We start from the raw sequence: 21,340 nt of genomic DNA on the forward strand, positions 1-21,340 counted from the left end.
GGGGTGGGGGACAAAAGATAAAGGAAAGGGAGGAAATGTTAAGCGGTAGAGGCTGGATAAGGATAGACCAGTGTGTGCAGTGTTCTGGAAAGTTTACATTGTTTCCAAATAGTGTCAGTTACTTCAAATGATTCTAGGAGACTTAGTAGGAATGTGGAGTAGGGTGGGCTCCAGCCCCTACTTGGGTCAGGCTCCCAGTGGAGTTGGCTACACTGCTGGGCCCCTGGGTGTGAGTTATGGGGAACCCCCCCCACACACACACACATCAGTGAGTCCTAAACTTCTTGACTTATCTCCATAATGTGAGGACAGAAAAAAGGGCAAGACATGGCCCCCCTCCCCGCCGTCCATGCTGTGTCTCCTTGGGGGGGGGGGGGGGGGCTGGGCTGTCAAAACTCTGGAGTTTAACCCACTCTGGTCTGAACACAGAACCACAGCCCACATGCTTCCCTTCCCAGCCTGGTCAACAACAGTCACACAAGGGTGGCCCTTGATGATAAAAACCCAGGCCCCACCGTTTCGTAAAGAGCAGAGGCTGGAATGCTGGGGTGTGCTCCGTGCTTTCTGAGATGGAGAAGCTGCAAACAGGCACAGATCTGGGCACAGGTGGCGGCAGCAATGGTCACAGCTCTGGACGCCCAGCTTCTGGCACGCTGCCTGGTGGTGAAGGGGTGAGGGATGGAAGCAGCAGGCAGGGTTGGGGTGTGTGGCCCAGGCCTCGGGGCTCAGGAGGGTGCTGGTAAAATGGTGGATGGCTCTCGATGAGGCAGGCTGGGGCCCCACGAGGCTCCTGGGCAGGAGGAACTGGACAGGTGCTCAGCAGGCGCAGGGAGGACATATTGACATGGATTTGGAAGAAGTTTGGGAGGTGGGAAGTGTTTTCTTTGAAATTCATAAAAAACTGAGTTTTGCAGTAAGTTCCTTGCAAACAAGATTGCTAAAAATAGACACAAACTTTATTTTTGGTGCCACACTATTTTGGTAAAACAATTATTTCTCTTGTTCCTTCTTTTTACCTCTAACAAGTCATCTCTCTCCTACCTCTCCACCTGCCCCTTTAAAATCTACCTTCTAGCTCCTTCGGCTGTGTTGCCCAGGCTGGGCCTGGGCCATGTGAAAGCACACACTCTGGGCTGGCACACACCCTGGGCTGGCCTTATCGTCACTCCCTCTGAAGAAAGACCTCATCAACCCCCGCTACTGCTCAGAGAGCCCTGGTTCTGTGTGGGACTCCTCCTCCCTCTCGCTTAGCGCGCCTACTGATGGACTCAGAGGCAGGGTGTCTGGAAATGAACAGGAAGGGGTCTTCCTGGGTGACATGGGGAGCTGGTCACACCGGTGGCAGGCATTTGTCAAACGCATCACATTGTACACTGTGTCTTATGTGTAATTACAGCTCAGTAATTGAAAATCAAATCCCTAGCCCCTCCCAGCTCGCCAGGAGCTGAGGAAAACTGAGCTTGGCTGGGGTTCTTTAAGCTGCCACTGGGGAGGACAAGGCAGCCGCCAAGCCGCCACGTCTCAGCCCCCTGGTGACAGCAACAGCACGTGCTTCTCTGAGACCTCTGGGAGACCATGCAAGCATTCTGAAAGCAGGGGCGGGGAGTCGACACATGGGCACAGGATGGACATGTGGAGGCATGCAGGGCCTCAGTGGGACTCCTCGGGCTGCCTCTAGGGAAGAGATGAGGCTCGGTGCACAGTGGGCCCCATGCAGTCACGGTGTCTAGGCTTTTTCCAAGGAGAATTTCCTTTTCCTGTGTCCCACTAAAGTCCTGCAGGGAGTGTGGCTGCGGTGTCTTAGCGAAAGGATCCTCAGACATTTTGAGGGGGTTGAGGCATTAAGATGGGCCTTCTTTCAACTTGGCAGTCATAGTGAGCTACTTTGGCGGGACAGAAAACGTGTGGCCGCACCTGACACCTTCAGGCCACTTCACAGGGACAGCCTGCAGGTTTGCTGTCGGGCAGAGCCAGGGCATCTGCTGCAACCACAGACTGAAGAGCCATCTACTGTTGGAAGCAACGCCAGTACTCAGGTGCGCAGCTCTCCAGCTTGAGAGCCCGCCGTAAACCTACATGCAGGCTTGAGCCACACTAAACCCGCCTGCAGCTCCACGAGGCTGTGAGGTTTTAAAAGAGAGAGCGGCTCTCTGGGTTCGTGACTTCCCCCAAGGGCTTTCAAGGAGCCCAGTGATTTAGCGTGTGACGAGCTGGGCTGCTAACCACAAGGTCAGCCGTTTGAAACCAGCCACTCTGCAGGGGAAAGGTGAGAGGCTTTCTACTCCCATAAAGAGACAGAGGTTCGGAAACCCACAGGGGCCATTCTGCTCCATCTTACAGGGCTGCTGTGAGTCAGAATCGACTCTAACACAGTGAGTTCCGTTTTGAGGAAATGGTTTGAAAAAAGCCCAGGGACGCAGGTAGGGTGTAGGCAGGTGAGACAGAGGGCATTTTGTCTGGGGGCTCAGGAGGCTGCTGCAGCCGCTCACCTCCTCTAGCTGCGGCCACGGGCTCCCCCCACTTTGGCCAGCTGCAACGACGAGGGTAAGTGGACGTGAACTCTCACAAGGTCTTCACACGGGTGTGCACAATGCTAACCATGACCTCACGTGGCAAAGCAATGTCCTTACAGTGGCTGCGAGAGCCTTCTTGGACCCTAGTGGGACAGCCATGGGCCTGGGGTGGGGGTGGGGGAGAGGGGGACAGGTAATGGAGGCTAAGCCTCGGAAAGAGGCAGGCCTATTCCATGGCCTCCCAGGCACCTCTTCTCAGTTCAGACTCCACTGCCCATCACCCCTCCCCAACCCAACGACACCATACCCGAGTGTCCTTATGGAAAAAGGCCTGTCATGCAGCACCTGTCCTTCCTGGTACGAGCAAGCCTGACCTGGTGTCAGCATAAGGACTGGCGCTTGCTCGGTGAGCAGACCATACGGTGAGCAGGGCCAGGCCTCAAACGTCTGGGGAAATGGCTGCCAAGTTCTCCTCTAACCAACACCCTTCTTAAAACCCTGTCTCTATAGCCTCGAGAACCCCTGCGTGGTCCTAACAGTTCCTCAGGTACGTCACCCACCACAAACGGGGGCTACTTTCCTGCTTCTGATTCTTCCAGATTTTGTTCACCAAGGATTTGCCAGTTGGCATCGATTCATCCCACCATCCCAAATGCTGACTGATAGAACCCTACACCGTGAACTGCTGGGAGAATGAGCACACCTGTGTCAGAAGAAGTACAGCCAGAATGCTCCTGAGGAGCGAGGCTGACGAGACTGTGTCTCACGGAATTTGGGCATGTTGTCAGGAAGGACCAGACCCCGGAGGCGATCATGCCTGGTACAGGAGAGGGTGAGTGGGGAAACAGGAAAACGCTCTACAACACGAGCTGACACAGAGGCTGCGCCAAAGGGCTCAGACAGAACACGGGTCATGAGGATGGCCCAGGACCGAGTGGTTTCATTCCATTGTTCAGAACCTGATTCGACAGCACCTACCACCACCACCACCACATTGCTTCTCGTGACCGCCTGTCCCGATAGCCAGCATCTCACGGTGAGACGGCAGTAAAAGATCCACAGTCCAGCTGTGCTGTGCGTTCATGGCACATGCCCAACACTAACAAATGCCACACTGTGAGGGGCCAATAAGGTTGGCTGTGGTGACAAAAGCTATGTGCCAAGTGGGCCGGGCCATGATTCTGGCAGTTTGGCAGTTAGTAAGGCTGTAGCCATTCTCCGGTGGGTGAACTGATAAGCTGTAATCACCCTCCATTTTCACAGGTTCCTGACTGTCTCTGGAACCAGCCCCGTGGGCAGGGAGGAAAGAGTGTAACCGAGAGGTGCTGCTGTTTGGACATTGGGGCCAAACTGGACAAACGACAGCCTTCTTACCTCACCAAATGCCCCTCTTCCAATCACTTTAATTATTTCAAAGTCTTCTCGGTGTAGTTGCATCTCCTTCACCAGCTGTGTGAACGGTTTAGCTACAAAGTAAAAGGGAGAAGTAACAATTTAGTCTAATGCACGGAACTCTAGAAGCCTGTGGGAGAGAAACGTGGAGGTATGCTGAGCCCTGGTAGTGTAGTGGGTGTGTGCTGGGCTGCTAACCGCAAGGTCCACAATTAGATGAGCCTTTCCGGTCCTCTAAAGAGTTAAGTCTCGAAAACCCACAGAGGCAGTTCTACACCATCGTATATGGTCACTATGAATCCACATAGACTGGATGACAGCTAGTCTGGTTTTCAGATACAAGGTTTTGTCATTAGCAACTAACTATATTTCAGTATCTATTACAACAAACTCAGCACACCTCCTGGTAGGGAATGATGTGCAGCCTAGTTGGGCTTACGTTCCCCGAGCAAGCCCTGGCTGGCAGCCATCCTGGCACCCCATCACAGTGGGGTATACCCTGTACCCCAGAGCTGTCTGCAGCGTGGGAAAATCCTCCAGGATGGTGCCATTCTCCACAGCGCCAGCGGTGCCCCAGGACACTGGACTGCCCTCCGTGCGCCTGGGGGCTGGGAACAAAGACCAGCACTTCATTCACACAGACTGCACACACATGCCTTGTGTGAGAAGATGCAGCCAGGTTCCTGGGGGAGACGGGTGACCGCCCCCCCAGGAACGCACAGTGAGGGGCAAGCCCTGGCCTCAATCCCACAGGCCTGACTCCAGAAGTAGCACTCACTGGACCACCGGACACCTGGCCTTTGGACAAGCACCTCTGGGCCAGCAAAGTCTCCCACAGCTCTTTCCACGCTCACTTGCAGGCCCAAGACTGTATGTTGTATGCTACTTTTACTTGCCCCAGCTAGATGTTTCTCAAATCCTGTTAAGTCAAATACTTTGGAGTTTGGCATATACATTTACTTTCTCTAAAAGCAACTATAATTTTACATGTCCATTTTCATACACAGTTCTCTTCACCAAACCTTAGTGGTGTAGTGTTTACAAGTTGGGATGCTAACCACAAAGTCAGTAGTTCAAATCTACCAAGCTCTCTGTGGGAGAATGATGAGGCTTTCTACCCCTGTAAAAAGTGACAGTATTGGAAAATTACAGGGGCAGCTCTACCCTGCCCTATGGGTCACCATGCATGGGAATTGACTCGGTAGCAGTTGAGTTTGGTTTTTGGAAAGAGGATTCTCTTAAAAGGAGCCCTAGTGGCATAGTGATTACATGGTGGGCTGCTTACTGTGAGGTCAGCAGTTTGAAGCCACCAGTTACTCATTCTACTCCCGTAGAGTTACGGTCTCAGAAACACACTGCGGCAGTTCTACCCTGCCCCACAGAGTTGCCATGAGTCTGAATCGACTCAATGGCAGTGAGCTTGGTTTGGGTTTGGGTGGTACTATGGGCTATGTATTGGGCTGCTAAGCATGAGGTCAGCAGTTCAAGCTCAACAGCTACTCCATGGGTGGGGGTGGGGTGGGGGAAGTGAAGCTTTCTACTTCCGTGAAGGAGTTACAGCCACGGTAACCTAGAGGGAAGTTCTATTGGGTTGCAATGAGTCACCTCAGTGGCAGTGAGAATCTCTGTGTTCTGCTGGGCACATTGTCAACAACAAAACCAGAGCCTGCTAGACAAACCGTCCACCTCGAGAGCCCAGCGCAGAGCACGCACAGGCTGCATGTCGTCTGGTCCTGCCTTTCCTGCCCTCTTGGGCCTCGGTGCTCTCCTCTGCAGAGCAACCGTGCTCCTGTGCCCAGGGTGCTGCGGCAATGAAAGTGGAGGGTGGGTGCTGAAGCAAGGTCCTGCAGCACGTGCGCTCGCCACAGACTGGTTGTGGGGACAAATGGCACTTTGGGGCAGGGAGGGAGGAACAGGTAGGAAGGAGCAGCACAGGAGGCTCAAAGGTGACAGAACTGTCCCGTACTTGGTAGCTGTGTCACCTCAGAGAAGTCCAAGGACCCTGTGTGACTACACTTCCTCATCCCTAAGTAATCAAGGGCTCTGCGGCCATTAAGATGCGAAACGAAGGGTTGGCAGTTCGAACCCATCCAGCCACTCCATGGGAGAAAGATCTGGCGGTCTGCTCCTGGAAAGACGGCCTCCCAACCCCACGGGGCAGCTCTGCTAGGTCCTACTGCATCGCTGTGGCTTAAAATCCCTCCTCACTACAAAGCAGCCAACCCCAGGCTGCCGCCAGAAAGACCGGCGCAGCTCGGCCCTGCGTGGGTTCGGAGTTCCAGGACCCCGTGTGGCAGGGACAGGTGGGCATGGCCGTCAGGAGGACACCCGAGACTGGACCCTGGCTCGCCTTGTCATGCCTTTACACTTTGTCCATTTGCTTTCCCTACCAGACACGAGAAAGGCCAGTTCTGAGTTCAAGGAATAGAAGGCGCTGGGGAAAGGCAACAAGGCCAATGAGACAAAGTCTTAGCAGGTGAATGTACAGTCTAATTACGAGAGGGCGCAGAAGGCCAGCAGGTGCGTGACCCCAAGTATATGAAAGATCCACAACAGGCAGGTGCAGAAGAACTGCAGGTTGACCAGACGTAGGTGGACGTGCGCGCGCGCGCGCACCTGTGATTATAGCGGAAGGCGAGCTGGCTCTGTCTGGTGGAGTCAAACTTTGACAAATGGGCTGTGGTGGCGCTGCACAGCAGGAGTTTAGTGGTTGCTAAACAGCTGCCATGTGCTTTATGGAAAGTCCCTGAGCTTGACTGTTTACTTGTTCATTACGGAGCCCTGGGGCCGCAAAGGTTACCAGCATGCCTGCTAAGGAAAACACCTGCCCATCTGCTGTGGAGATAAAGATCTTGGCCCCGCACACCATGTAGGATCAGTTCCGCTCTGAGTCAGAATCGACTTGGCAGACAGAACCAAGTTTTGTTCATCAATCCTAATTCGGCATTAGTATGAAGGGTGGATTTAATACTTTTTAAAATCAACCCTTTTTTTCCCCTGCAGTTGTTGAGATCCACGGTTTCCTTTTCAACCTGGTAAAATCCCTCCATCTAGTTTCTGATGTTTAACCAACCTTGCATTCTTGTGATGAAATAAAATTAGAACTGCTGTATTATCTTTTTAAATTTATTCCTGGACTGAGCTCGCTGACCGTTTGCTTATGGTGTTGACATGCTCCAGGGTGGACATAGCCTGCAATCGTCTGTGCCTGTACTTCCTTGTTGGGTCTTGGCACCATGATCAGGCCGGGCTCGTAAAGAGGCTGGGCGTGTCCCCACGCTTCCCGTGCTCTGGGAACCTTTGGGCAAGGCTGGGATGACTTACTCCTTGAATGTCTGGCAGAACCTGTTGGGAAAACTATTGGTACCACAACTGTCCTGGGAAAAAAATCTCTTTAACTTTTGACTCCATTTCTTTAATAAATATCTGAGTACTTTATTTCTTCTTACCTCAACTGTACAATTTAGATATTGTAAAAGATGGTATGCACCATCTGCATTCAATAAGTGGACCAGCATGAAGGTGCTCACAATGTCCCCAGCACTACTGACAATGGCACTCTTTTGAATTCCTCAGATGGTTTCTTTGTCCCATCTCAAAGCTTTTGTCCTCGATGAATCTTGCCAAGAGGCCAATCTTGCTATCAGTCATCTTTAAAATTTTGTTTTAAAACCATTTTGATTGTTAACTCTTTTGCCTGTTTCCAGTTTTATTAAACTTTGTTCTCATCCTTCAAGTTCCCGCCTTCTAGTTGGTTTTGCTTTCTGCCGTTCTCTTGAAAACATCTTAAATTGCTTAGTCTATGGTAAACCTTCCTTTCTAATATAAAGGAGGCCTAGTGGTGTAGCAGCTATTCACTGGGCGGCAACCTGCATGGTCCAGAGTTTGAAACCACCAGCAGCTCCACGGAAGAAAGACTGGGCTTTCTACTCCAGCAAAGAGTTACCATCTTGGAAACCCAGAGATCGGTCTACTCTGCCCTAGAGGGTAGCAGCTGAATTGACTCTGTGGCAGAGTGAGTTTCTAAGAGTTGTCTACAGGACACAAATCCCTGTGAATCTATAAAACCAGCTTTATGACTGAGCATAGTTCTTTTTAAATGTCCAAGGTGCATTTGAGGAGGGATGATTCTGCATGTAATGAAGAGGGTGCGTATTATTTTACAATTATTATACACAATTATTTTACAATAAGCTGATAGTGTATATCTATACTCTTACTAAATTTTGGCCTGCTTGAAAAGCATGTTTAATTTTTCTCTGCCATTGTAAGTCTGCATATTTTCTCCTAAGTTCCTGTCAAGTTTTGCTTAAACTACATTACCATATCTAGAATAAAATTAAGTTCTGTACATTATTCTTGAGCCCTGTAAATCTTGCTAAGCTCACTTATTAGTTCCAGTAAGGGCTTTTATTTTTCTCCTTTCCCTTTCTGTACAAATGCTATCTACGCATCCCTGTAACACTGCTAGAGTGGGCGAGTTGGTAGGCTTTGCGTGCAAAATGCCTGCAGTGGAGAAGCCGGGCAGTTTTCCTCCTTTTCTTTTTCTCACTTTGTCCCTGGTGGCTGGAGCTTCCAGTGAACACGAGCTCCGTCCCTGGCTGACCTTTGGGGAAGGGAGCTCCAGAGTTCACCGTGGAGGAGGAGGTCCACTTTCAGTTCTCTCAGACGTCTTTTCTTAGATAGAAGAAGTTCCCTTTCTTCCCTAGTAAGGCTTGGTTTATTCAAATAATACATGAATCCTGGAAAGCAAAGGGGAGCGCTAACTTACCAGGGGGAAAGCAGAGTTAAGAAGCAATTGCCACTCCCGGGGCTCAGAGATGAAAGGAAGAAGTCAGAACTGCTGACCCTTGAAGTCCTGGGAGGAGGGGCCTGTAAGAATGGATGGGCCTCAGCCCTTTTGAGGATGGCGGCCTGGGGCTGCCAGCAAGGCAGGGCACACAGAGGCTGTTACTAGGGGGTTCGAGGAAAGGGTCCTGAGGTTGGCTCTACAAGGACTGGGAATAGGGTTTATGGACTCCATCACTAGAAGGCATGTCTGACACCAGGATGGAAGAGGGTTACAGGAGCAGGTGGGAAGATGCCTTCTTCCTCCAGCCGTTTGGCTCCCATGGGTCCCCCTAGCAGGTGGCAAAGCAGAGACCAGAGTCCCCGCCACAGGAGAGAGAACTGGCAGAGCAGAGGTGACCTTGACAGGGGCAAGTGAGCTTGAAGCAGGGAAACACTAGCATTGCAGTTCAAACACTGATCCTGCGGTGGACAGAGATGTCTTGCACAAGACACAAGCATCAAGAGGAGATTAGTGCGTGGTGTCGAGAGAGCATCTGGGGGACAGGATCATGATGTCATGGCCATCCTGGTTGCCAGGCTGAATGGCGTGGTTAGTCGCCTTCTGCGTGGTTGGAAAAGGTATTTGCAATAGTCATTTTGGTCTTGCCAAATTCTAGCATGTGATCTTTAGCTTCGTTTCAATCACCATGGCCAAACTTTCTGATTACAGTTTATTCTTTCATTTCCAATGTATGCATTCCAATTTCCAATAATCATCAATGGATCTTGATCGCATGTTTGATCAATTTCAGCCTGAAAGCATAGTTTAAATTCTTCTGCTTTTGCATCACTAGCTTTAGTGGTTTGTACATAAACTTAAGTAATAGTTGTAATGGGTAAACAATAGTTGCATTGGGTAAAACTGCTGCATAAGATCTCTTTGAAGTGCTGAAGACCAAGGACGTGACTTTGAAGACTAAGAGGCACCTGACCCGTGCCATGGTGCTATCAATCACCTCCTGTGCATGTGAAAGTTGGACACAGAATAAGGAAGACTAAAGAATCAAATTATATGAATTATGGCACTGGTGAAGAATATCCAAAATGCTATGCACTGCCGAAAGAAATAACAAATCTATCTTGGAAGAAGTACAGCCCGAATGCTCCTCAGAAGCAAAGGTCAGGCTTTGTCTCATGTACTTTGGACATATTATCAGGAGAAGGGCATCATGTTTGGTAAAGCACAGGAGCTGTGCAAAAGACAAGGCCCTCAAGAAGACAGACTAACACAGTGGCTGCAACAATGGGCTTGAGCACAGCAACAACTGTGAGGATGGCTCAGGACTGGGGCTGTTTCATACACAAGGCTGCTGTAAGTCTGAACCAGCTCCATGTACCTAACAAGACGTGCCCGGGGTCTTAAAAGCTGGTCCCTATTCGCTGGAAGCAACAGAAAGGAGAGTCCGGCACAGCAGGTGGTGATGGAATGGGGGCTAGCTGCCTGCATGAACAACGGCCTCCCGTGCCTTCGTGCTTCTGGTTGGGCTATAATGCAAGGTCAGCGATTCAAAGCTGCCAGCTGCTCCACTCGAGACAAACGAGGCTTTCCTGTCCTGTAGGAGTGGTTACAGGCTCAGCAACGCACAGGAGCAATTCTACCCTGCCCTAGAGGTCACCGTAAGTCAGAACTGACTGTGAGCTTGGATATTTTTTGTTTTGGTTTTGCAAAGGAGACCAGAAGAAATAGCATGCCTGGCCACTTTCATCAAAGGTTACACAGAAGGATACTGATCTAAAAGGGGAAATGCAGAGATGAATGTAAAACTCTCTTGGAATCCAGACTTACTGGAGCCAAAGAGGATGAATTAACCCCTAAATTATTGCCCAGAGATCATTGCTCAAAATTAGAATCAGTTATCCCATGCAAACATCTTAAAACCAAACAATAGTTGAACTAGTAAAGAATGTCTATTTTGCTTGCTAAAGGACAAACTAGGATCAAGTGGACCATGGCAACTGTAAGGACTCGATGGGAAACTTGGGGGCAGTGAGTTCATGTTGGTGGGGGAAGAACAAGTCGGAAAAGGAGGGTGAGAAAGGCGGCACAACCCAGAGAATGTCATCAATGTCACTGAATTGTACAGGTAGAAAATGCATGTAACTCAACATGCACATAGTACCTGTGCATGGTATAAGTACACGCAGAAACTGTATATTTCAACAGCAAAATGCAAATAAATTATTTTTAAGAGTCAAACCACAGTTAAAAAATGAGTGCGAGACTTGAACAAAGACCTACGGATGGCCGACAAGCAGCCCATACAATCCTCAGAGAGACACAATGGACAGCAGCAAGGGGTGACCAGAGGAGCCCTAGGAGGCAGCTTCCACGACGAGACCGGCCAGCGGCTGTTGTCCTGGCGAGGCTGTCTGCCGTCCGGGCAGGCTCGCCCACTGCTGGGTGGAGTCCGATGGCACAGCCAGGTGGAGAGCACTGAGGACCATCCTTCCGGCCCCAAACCAAACCCACTGCCCTCGAGTTGATGCCGAGGCAGTGACTGTATGGAACAGGGTAGAACTGCCCTTGTGAGTTTCTGAGACATTAACTCTTTATGGGAGTAGAAAGCCCCACCCATTTTTCTCCCCAGGAATGGCTGGTGGTTTTGAACTGTTGACCTTGAGGTCAGAAGTCCAACTCAGAACCACTCTGCCATCAGGGCTCCAGCAAGTCCACCTCTAGGCGTACAGATGCACAGGGGAGTCCCACCAGGGATCTCAGAACCTGAGGGGGGCTGTGGCACCCCTGGAGTGTTAGAGCACAGGGGGCCTGTGTCTATACCTCAGTGGGGTAAGGAAGTTCTCCATGCTGTGGGCGCGGGGTGAGAGAGTCCCAGCAGGCCAAGGAGAGGGCTATGTGACATAAATGCATGTGCACCAACGCCTTCTTGGTACAGACATGCTCACAGAGGGAGGGCACAGCACAGTACGCAGTGATAGCAGATCTGAAAACAGCTGCCCTTGGGTCCGTTCTGAGTAGAAGTGGGCTCCACAAGGACTGCACAGCTCTGACCTTGAGGAAAAAGATCGCCAGGCCTTTCTCCCAAGGTGCCCTGGGTGGTCGCCAGCCTCCAAGCTTTCAGGTAGCAGCCTAGCGCACTACTAACCATTGGTACCACCCAGGAATGCCGGGAACAGAGCCTAACCCATGAACTAAGAACCAGGGGACCAGAAATCCAGGATGTGTCTGCAGCTCCACCCACGACACGAGACTTCACAGCTACAGTGGAAGAATAGGGAGGGCACAGAGACGTCTGGAAGAGGAACGTCACCAGTAATGGGACAGTGAGACCAAGACAGGAGGAAAGCGCGGCTCCCCTTCCGTGATGTTCCTGCCACACCTGGCCCCAATCAGGAAGAGCATCAGGGAAAGCCACTAGAGGGGACCTGGAACACAAAGGGCAAGGGATCTCAGGGTCAGGGTCAGGGAGGGGACAGAAGGGCTGGATGCAATGCAGAGGGTTGGAGGATCTATGGGTGTCCAGGGCTGGGCAGGTGAGAGGCAGTTCCACACCACTGCTCGGTTCCTGGGCGTAAAGGCAGTGAGTGGGTGACTGGTTACAAACTACACAGTATGTCTGGCAAACTCCTCACTCATTCTTCGGGGCAATAGGAGTTTTCCGTGCTACTATCTGCAGCTTTGCTGTAAGTCTGAGAGGGTATCAAACATTTGGGGGGAAAAGCCTTTTTGAACATTTTATCTGTTGCCATTTAGAAAGCAGACTGTGGTAGGGAGCTGGGAGGTGAGAACAGCAGATGAGGTGGTCCCCGGCAGGAGGTGACAAGAGTGGCTTAGGATGACAATAGTCAGAGAGAGGTGGAGGCTCAAGCAGGCTCTGGAACTTGCTGACTGGCTGCCGGGATTGGGTGAAGGGAAGAGGTTCAAGGAAGAGAGTGACAGAGAAGACACTTTCTTGTCCCCGGAAACCTGGGACAAGCTGGCAGGGGTGGGCAGGGCAAGGTGGCTGGGGAAATACGACCAAAGACGTAACACTGCCACAGCGCCCGAGTTTGGGAAGAGACGAGATCCCTTTCTCCCTCTAAGAGTTGACTTCCTGTCTGTATTTTCAATAAATGACCCATCAGCTCCATGAGGATAAGGAAGGACCGGCCTATTTGCAGGCAGTGGCTGCTGTGGTGGTTGTTCGGTGTCCCCGAGTCAGTGCCGGCTCAGAGTGACTCTACGTACAGAGAGGCTGACACCGGCCAGCGCTGCGCCATCTCCACATCGTTCTTGTGTTTCAGCCAGTCTGTCTCGTTGTGTTTATGTGTTTCAAAGGTCCTGCTGGTGCTGTGGGTTAGGCCTGGAGCTGCTAACCACTAGGGAGCAGTGGTTCAAACCTGCCAGCCTCTTCTCGGGTAAAAGAGGAGGCTGTCTGCTCCTGTAAGAGTGATTTTTATCTCAGAAACCCTGGACAGGGTGGCTACGGAGAGGTCAAAATTGCTGTCATTCCACAGACATGGCGTAGGCACCTAAACTGTTACAAGTGAGATGCTCTCAGAGATATAAAGCGTTACAAAGTCTGTCCAGTAGGGTGTGACAGTTCATCACACTCTCTTAACACACCAGGATGCTAACAAGCAAAACCGCCACAGCGGAAGCCCCTGACACACAGTCACTCTGTGTGTTACTCATGTTCTGATTGTCCTGGGGAAGCAGGCCATCAGGGGAGAGGGGCCAGGCGAACACCAGCCCATTGCGATGTGGGGACCCAGACGCAATTCAAGTACCCTATTACAGGTTTTAGAAAGAGTGAAACGACCCTCCCTCATGTGCCATCAGCAAACACGGCAGGTCACTGAGTCAACAAGCAAACCTCACACCATCGAGTACCTGCCACGGGCCAGCCTGGCGCCAGCATGGTGAGACAGAGGGAGGCCAAGGGGAACCCTGCACCCCGAGGGGGGCCTTTACCTGCCCATTCAGCAACAGCATGTGGGCATATTCCCAGAGCACTTGCACATGCTCAGTCCATCCTTCACCAAGCCACCTCTCCTGTCCCTGGGGCCAATGCTGTCACCTCTGCCTCGTCCACCGCCTGGCTCTGTGAGCACCACTCTCGGCCTCCTGGCCTCCCCGCCCTCGCCCTGGAGCCTCCCCCACTTCTGCCAGCTGCTCAGGCCATCCATCAACCAGTCCTTCAGAAACAGGCCCCCCACCTGGACCCCTTCACCCCTCCGATGGCCAGGTCAGGAAGCCAGCCTTTCCTCCATGCCTCCCCACCTCCCAGTCCCTCCACATGCCAGGGACCACTGCTCCCGGGAGACGACTCGTTCACGGAGGCCGGCTGCAGCGGTGCCACCCACCAAAGGATCTCACTGTCTCCAGGAAGTTCGCCATTTCCCAAGGTGAGGCAATCCAACATCTTGGGCTATTTTGCACCAAACAAATAAACAAATAAGTAGTTGGCCCTTCAGGTACCTAAATTTTTATTATTAGGAGAAATCTCCTCTCAAACTCTTCATTCCTCCACAGTCCAAGGTGACCACTCCTATGACACCCACCAGCAAGCCCTGAGCATGGCCCTGAATCCACACCACGGAGACCTGGGCTGAAGGGAGGAGGGGGCTCCACCATCTCCTCCACAGCAGCTTTTCCCGCAAGAACCGGGGGCAGGGCCTTTTTCCGCACCGGACAGAAGACCCTGGGGAATGAAGAGAAGAAGGCAGGCAGAGCCGCTGGAGGAACAAGCTGAGGAAAGCAGGCTTGTCACCAGCAAATCACGGGCGGCAGGAGGAAGCCAGCACAGGAAGTGGACATAGAAAGCAGATGGGGAAAGATACAGGAAGCAGACACAGGAAGCAGGCAGGAAACAGGCAGCGGAACTCCCACCTCTGCCCTCTCAGGCTATGCAGCTCAGCCCGCCCTGTGGAGGCCCTGGCCACTCTGTCCTGAGCCAAAAATGCCCTCAGAGGGGACCAGGTTTAAGATCATCCAGTGCAATGAGTCCACAGAACCAGTCAGGAAACAGAGTCCCAAAGGCCCAGTGACATGCCCAAGACAAGCAGGGCAGGCCGATGTTCACCCTCCAGATGTGCAGTCAACCCCAGGCGGTCTCGTGGTTCTCCATCCTCGCAACAGCCAGTGACATACGCGGCTGCCCTGAGCGGCCGCTCCACAGCAGCTACTGGTCGGCCCAGTGGTGGGGGACGACTCAGAGAAGACACCTGGAGCACCTACCACTGCCCCTGCTGTAGGCCAATCCCCTGTGCAGCACCCCACGCCGCAGGGCCTGGGCCGGCGCCAAAGCAGTAGAGTGGGCAGAGCTGGGACCCAATCTGTAAAGACAAGCTTTTCTCACAAGGACCGGCTCTGAATGCGTGTACAGCTCGAGGCTGGCCTGGTTCCTGGCGGCCAGCCTGCTGAGAGACCACCAAGGCTCTGCGACGCCTTTAAAGCACGCAGAGAAGCTGGGTAGGATGTGCCAGGACGTGCAGGCAGGGGTCAGTCAGGAGTCTCCCAGAGCCATTCCCTGAGCCCCCGCCCCCTCTCCCCATGCACTAGGGTCCTCAGGGCAGGGGCCTCAGAGGTGGACAGCATGCCACTTTACTGTAATGCCGTGTCAGACTTGGGAGGATGAAGAAGGAAACCCTTTAGTAACGCCCTGACTCAGTGCTTCGTCAGTCAAAGGCTGAGGGGTGGGAGGTGGGGGTACCCGGAGTCAAGGGCAGGCCAGGAGCCACCTCCTTGGACAACAGGACAGGGCGCTATAGCAGGGAGGGGCTCACCCACTACCCCAAATGTGCTCACACCTCAATTCAGGGACAACTCCAAGTTGTCCTGACACCTTCCTGTCCCCTGTCCCCACCCTCCAATCACTACTGAATTCACTTTAGTCCTGTGCCTTTGGAGATGTCTTACTGTCCTGCCACCCCAGACCCCCTGTCCCCACCCCAGTCCTTACCATACTCTCAAGCCCCTAACCCAGGAGGAAGCAGTGATCTGGGGCAGCAAGTCTTCCTCAGAAGCCACCCAGATAGGCCTAGGGGAGTCCCCCTCCCCAGCACAGAGCCTTCCCAGTGGGCATCTCTACTCCCTCTGGCCTCCACCCCTTGTGAACACAGACACAAGGCTTGGGTGGCTATTCCGTTTGTTGGTTTGCTTTTAATTATTTAGCAATCGCTGCCATGACTCACAGTGACCCTATAGGACAGAACAGAATTACCCCTGTGAGTTTCCAAGACGTCGACTCTTTATGGTCTCCCTCGGAGCGGCTGGTGGTTTTGAACTGCAGACCCTTGTGGCTGCCAGCCCAACCCATAACCACGATGTCACTAGGGGTCCTCACTCAACAATAATCTTAAAAAACCCCAAACCACCATTTTCCACAACAGTTTGGGTAAGTTCACAGAGCACATTACTTTTCCTCTCAAGTATTTGGCTGAAAGCTGACCACCCCCTGCCTCCCTCTCTCCCTAGGGTGGGTTCAGTGTCAGGCTTGAATGACCGCAGTGTTGGGGTTTTACTAGCCACTATAAAATCAGTAAGCCTGATGTTGGTCATGTTTTTGCATTTGATTTTACTTCTGTTTTCCTCCCTCTCTCAGGACTTTCCACTGGGATCCTGATCCCAGCAGTTGCAGTGGTGGCTGGGCACCATCTAGCTTTTCTGGTCTCCAGGTAGAAACTGTGGTTCCATGTGGTCACGAGTCCAGATATCCATTTAAAAACCAAGGCAGTGCGTGGAAAGCGCAGTAAGCTGGCAGGCTGGTGGAGTCACAGAGAACCCCTCACAGGAACGCTTCTGAGACAGAGGGTGCTAGTGTCCAAGCATGCACGTCCACACCCAGAACGAGGGCAGGCTACCCAATGACCACAGAGCCCAACACTTTCTAAGTAAGCGGTGATTCCTAATTGTTACTACCGCCCAGGGCTCTCATGGTGGTCCCCTGGGGGCACACCTACCAGAGCAGGGGCTCTCCACCTTCCTCATGCCCTGACCCTCTCCTACAGTTCCTCAAGTGGCGGTGACCCCGTATGTGGGCGTATCTGCATGTGGGCGTACCTGCCTGGAGACGGATAGAGGAGCCGTGTCTCAGTTCCAAACCATCGGAAATAAGGTCTTACACAACCCCTGTGAAAGGGTTATTCGACCCTCAAAGGGCTCTCGACCCACAGGTTGAGACCCTCTGTACTAGAGTCTTCCATTCGCTATCCACCCTCTTCCAAGTGGGGAAGATCCTTCAGGTATATGCCCCACTCTGTCCACAGGACCCTATTCTGAATCATCTCTCCAGTGAGCTCAAAGGACCAAACCTTGTTCTGCTAAGGGACCGATGGGCTTATCCAGTCTGCACACTAACTGGTCCTTCAAGTGTGGTGCTCCAATTGGCAGCAGCAGTGGGCGGAGATCCTGATCCACATCCGACCTGTGATTTGAGAGGCAGTCTTGTTGCCAGGCGCCAGAGTGGAGTCCGGCTCACAGTGGGCCCCATGCCCAACAGAATGGAATGCGGCTGGCCTGGACCTCCTCATCCTCACACTTGTGACCTAGGCCAACCATGCAGCCACTGGCAAAGGGCCTTCCTCTTTTTTGCCGCCCCTTCAGTCTCAGGAGGAACAACTAGGCAAAGTGAAGTTCTCTCAGGGCCAGCACTGCTCAGCAGAGGGTGAGAGCCCTGCTGTTGCAATGCTTAAGCGTTAAGGTTGGCAGTTCAAATCTGCCAGCCACTCCATGGGGAAAAGACAGGGCGTTTCTAGTCTGTCCTAGTCAGCCACACGCCTCGGACAGCAACTGGTTGTGTTTGTTTGTGTTCTGGATTAAGAAGACGGCACATTCTTTGGACCAGGGTGCTAAACCCAAACACTCCTACCACCCTGTGAGTCTGGCAGACTAAACAGAAGCTATGGCTATTGTCTTTGGATGGCATTTGGATCTTGTTTTAAATACATTTTACTGTTGCTCGGGCACCCTGGTGGTGTCATGGTTGCAGGTTTGGCTGCTAACTAACAAAAAAGTCAGCGTTTCTAAACCACCTGCGGCATTGAGGGAGAAAGGCAGTGACAGTCACAGAAACGCCAGGGCCAGTTCTACCCCGTCCTGTGGGGTCGCTGCGTTTGATTTTTTTGGCTTTACTGTATTGGTGGAGGTCTGCCCTACAGCGTGGTGCTCATTCAACGAGCTGTTCAGCGGTGTCCATTATACTCGTCACAAGGTGGGAGCACCTGTTCTCCCCTCTGGTCAGTCCAGTCACGCCATGCATCTTGTTCCCCGGCTCCTTCCTGCCTCGGTGTGTCAGTCTGGGTAGAGTAGAGAAACAAATCCATGGACACACATCTGTGTATATGAAAGAGACGTATGTACAAGAGGAATTGAGCATTGAGAAAACATCCCAACCCAGTCCAGGCCAAGGCCGTAAGTCTGATATTAGCCCATATGTCTGATACAGACTCTCAAAACACATGTAATGAAGCCAAATGCAGGACGATCACAAGCCAGTGAACAGAAAGTCTTTGGATCCAGTGTCATGGAAAACATCTCAGCACTGGCAGGGATCTCTGAGGCTTCTCTGGCTACTGCCTAATTCTGGTCTCAGGGCAGACAAGGCGGTGACTTCAACAGTCTGTGGCTTTGTAAACAGCTTTCTCCTCTGGGTCTTTGCTTCCTTCCTCCCTTTCGCTCAGAAGCCCTGGTGGCGTAGTAGTCACGCATTGGACTGATAACCGCAGGGTCAGCAGTTCTAAGTCACCAGCCGCTCCTCGGGAGACAGATGGGGCTTTCTACTCCATAAAATGTTACAGTCGTAGAAACCCACAGGGGCAGTTCCCCCTTGCCCTACAGGCTCACGCGGAGTCGGCGTCCACTAAGCAGCAGTGAGTTTTCCAAGCTTTGCTGGCATTCACAACTGACCAACCAGCAAAACCACCACCCGTGCTCTAGAATGCAGAGCAAGCCCCAACCAGGAAGCCAGCACCCCTGAACTGCAGGCAGCCGTGCAGCCGGGGGTATTGGACAGATATTAGTCGGCCAGTCCTGGCCACGCCGCAACGGAAAGGTGGGATGAGGTCAAAGGACGGAGCTCTTGCTTGGCGGCCACCCACCGTCATTCCCATTCTCATCCATCCCAGCTCCAGAGGGCGCAGTGTCCCCAGTCCCCAACTTCCGTACTCTCAGGGAGCACCAGAAGCAGTGGCAGCCTGAGCCAGGTGAGCACCCCAGGGCGTGGCCCACCAGTGAGTATTCCAATGGCCTCTCCGCATTGCCACACTGCTTTTCGTCTGTCACACCCAGTTTAAGAATTTCTTTATAAATATAAATCACAAAAGGTCAATTAAGTGACATTTCTGCCCCTGGCAAGTGGCATAATGGGCCCCCGCCCTGCCTCACCTTCCAAAGCAGCCAGGGAGTTCACTCAACCCACAGCATCCCTGGGGGGGGGGGGAGCAGAACCACCCTGGGGTGCCCAGACTAAGTCCTGATGAGCAGAATTGAGATGGAGGGATAGGAAGTCACGCTAAACTGCTGTACTGGACAAAGGGGAGAGAAAGTTTGACAAACACCTTTTTTCCTCTCTGCGGTATGTAGAATACGTTTCTAAAGGGAAAGTTTTCTGGCACTAATTTGTTTGACTTCCTTTTAATAGGGTGAAGTCTAAGTGGTATAAGAAATCAAAGATGCCATTTTAGTGTGCATGTCCTCGTACCCCCACCTACCCCAAGGTCCCGTCCCCCCCCAGTCAACTCTCTGACATTTCAACTCAATAGGGCAAGGTAGAAGAGATCCACCTGGACTCCCAGGAAGGAGACTTTGTGGAAGCAGATTCAAACCCAAACCAAACTCAATGCCGGCTCATAGAGCAACCCTACAGGAGAGGGCACAACTGTGCCGAAGGGTTTCCGAGACTGACTTTTCGGACGAGAAAGCCCCTCTCTCTCGCCGGGAAGGAGCCTCATCTTATCGCACTCTGTTCACTAGTCTCTGAGTCTCAGCAAGCAGTCACTGCTGCCTGAGCAGTCTATACAGGAGACAACGGGAGGGCCCCTTGGCGTGGCTATCAAGTGGCAGTGGTACTGCTCCCTCCCCTCCTCGCCTGTGCGGTCAGCACCGTCAACCCCATCTCACAGATAAACCTGGGGTCAGAAAGTGAGGAGGGCATCTGTCAGTTGTGTCTGCTACCCAGGTGGCAGTGGGGCCTACCTCTGCACAGCCTTGGTTGGCCTGGAGAATGGGAGTCGGGTGCCTGTGACTGCTAAGGGAGAGCTAAGGGCTTGTCTGAGGGCTGCCTATCAAATCTGCCCCTATACACGAGTTCCAGGATGACCCTAACGAGGACCTCAAAGCCACCTTCTTGCTTCAAGGGTTTATGCTGGCAACACACACACACAGGTGTCACTCAGTTGATTTCCTTTGTGGGAATTAATGGTTTTAACTCACTGGTTTTTCTCTGCTCTTTCTCTGATGAACTTCAGTTAAAATGTTGGTTTTGATAAAGGACGCTTATTTACATATATGACCACACAAGTCACTGTGGGTGTATCCAGATGCATGAGCTCGATGGCATCACTGCTTGGCCAATGCTTTTACCCTGCTAACTAACTACGTGCCCTTGTCCTCTGAGCACCCTGCATAATTACTCTGAGGACACATGCAATATAAAACCTGAGAGATCGGTGGCTGCGGCCACTCCAGCCAGCAGGCCAGGCCTGATGACCACCCTTGGAGGGCCACCCTGAGGCCAGCATGGCCCCTCGCAGATCCTGCCTATCACCCAGGAGGTGCAGCAGTTAGTAAGGAGAGCCCGTGGGGCATAAGGAAGGAATCCCTTCACCCCTGCCCAGCAGGAAGTGAGGGTCTTCCTACCCACCCTGAGGGGATCCCGTTCTCGGGGGCTGAGATCTGCCAGGAGGAGAAGGAGGGTGTGGGGCACAGTGAGGAAGGGAACCGTCTGCGTCTGCGTCTCATTCTCACAGAGGGCACGTGTGCTTATCCGTGAGCCTGCCCGAGGGCGGATGGGTGTGCATGTGTGCATGCCTACGCTTTTCAGGGTGGAGAAGCAAGAGCCACTGGCCACCAGGGGCTGGAGCAGCGTAAGGCCACCGAGTCCTGGTGCTCAGACCTGCTCACACTTCTTTAAGACTAAACCAAAACACCAAACTCATGGCCATCAAGTAGATGCCAAAACGTACAGGGAAGAACTGCCCCTTCCCTGAGGGTTTCTAAGACAATAGTTCTTCATAGGAGTAGAAAGCCTCATCTTTCTCCCGCAGAGCGGCTGGCGGTTTCAAACTGCTGACCTTGTGGTTAGCAGCTCAACACATATCCACTCAGCTACCAGGAGTCAAGAAAGGGCTCTGATGAACGAGACCAGAAAGGAGAGTGTAACTGAGAAGAATGGGGACAATAATGCAGGAAACAGGAAACAGCAGCAGGGAGTCGGGAAAATGAACACAAGGCCCAGGCAGGCAGCCTGACCTCAGAAATTGCCATGTTGAGTAGCCAAAGAGAACGTCCCCCTGCCTTCTGACCATACAACCCATTCCAATTCACAATGCCATCCTCTTTCGGATACAAGAGGCAGCTAGATCAGGACAGTGGTGCCTGATGGCTAAAAGTTGCCTTTAATCCCTCTCATGCCCCCACGCATTGGATAAGACAGTAAACCGCCCTA

At 52.4% G+C, this 21,340-nt stretch overlaps 1 protein-coding gene across 1 annotated transcript in view; it reads right to left on the minus strand.

Moving 5' to 3' along the window:
- The window catches only part of CDC42BPB (CDC42 binding protein kinase beta), an 84,646-nt gene that overhangs the window by 41,794 nt on the left and 21,512 nt on the right, over positions 1-21,340 (minus strand). Inside the window, 1 exon segment of the mRNA XM_075531951.1 lies at positions 3,888-3,979. Coding sequence (XP_075388066.1) covers positions 3,888-3,979 — 92 coding nt within the window.

Source organism: Tenrec ecaudatus, chromosome 14 (genome assembly GCF_050624435.1).
Source record: "Tenrec ecaudatus isolate mTenEca1 chromosome 14, mTenEca1.hap1, whole genome shotgun sequence".
NCBI classification, from domain to species: Eukaryota; Metazoa; Chordata; class Mammalia; order Afrosoricida; family Tenrecidae; genus Tenrec; species Tenrec ecaudatus.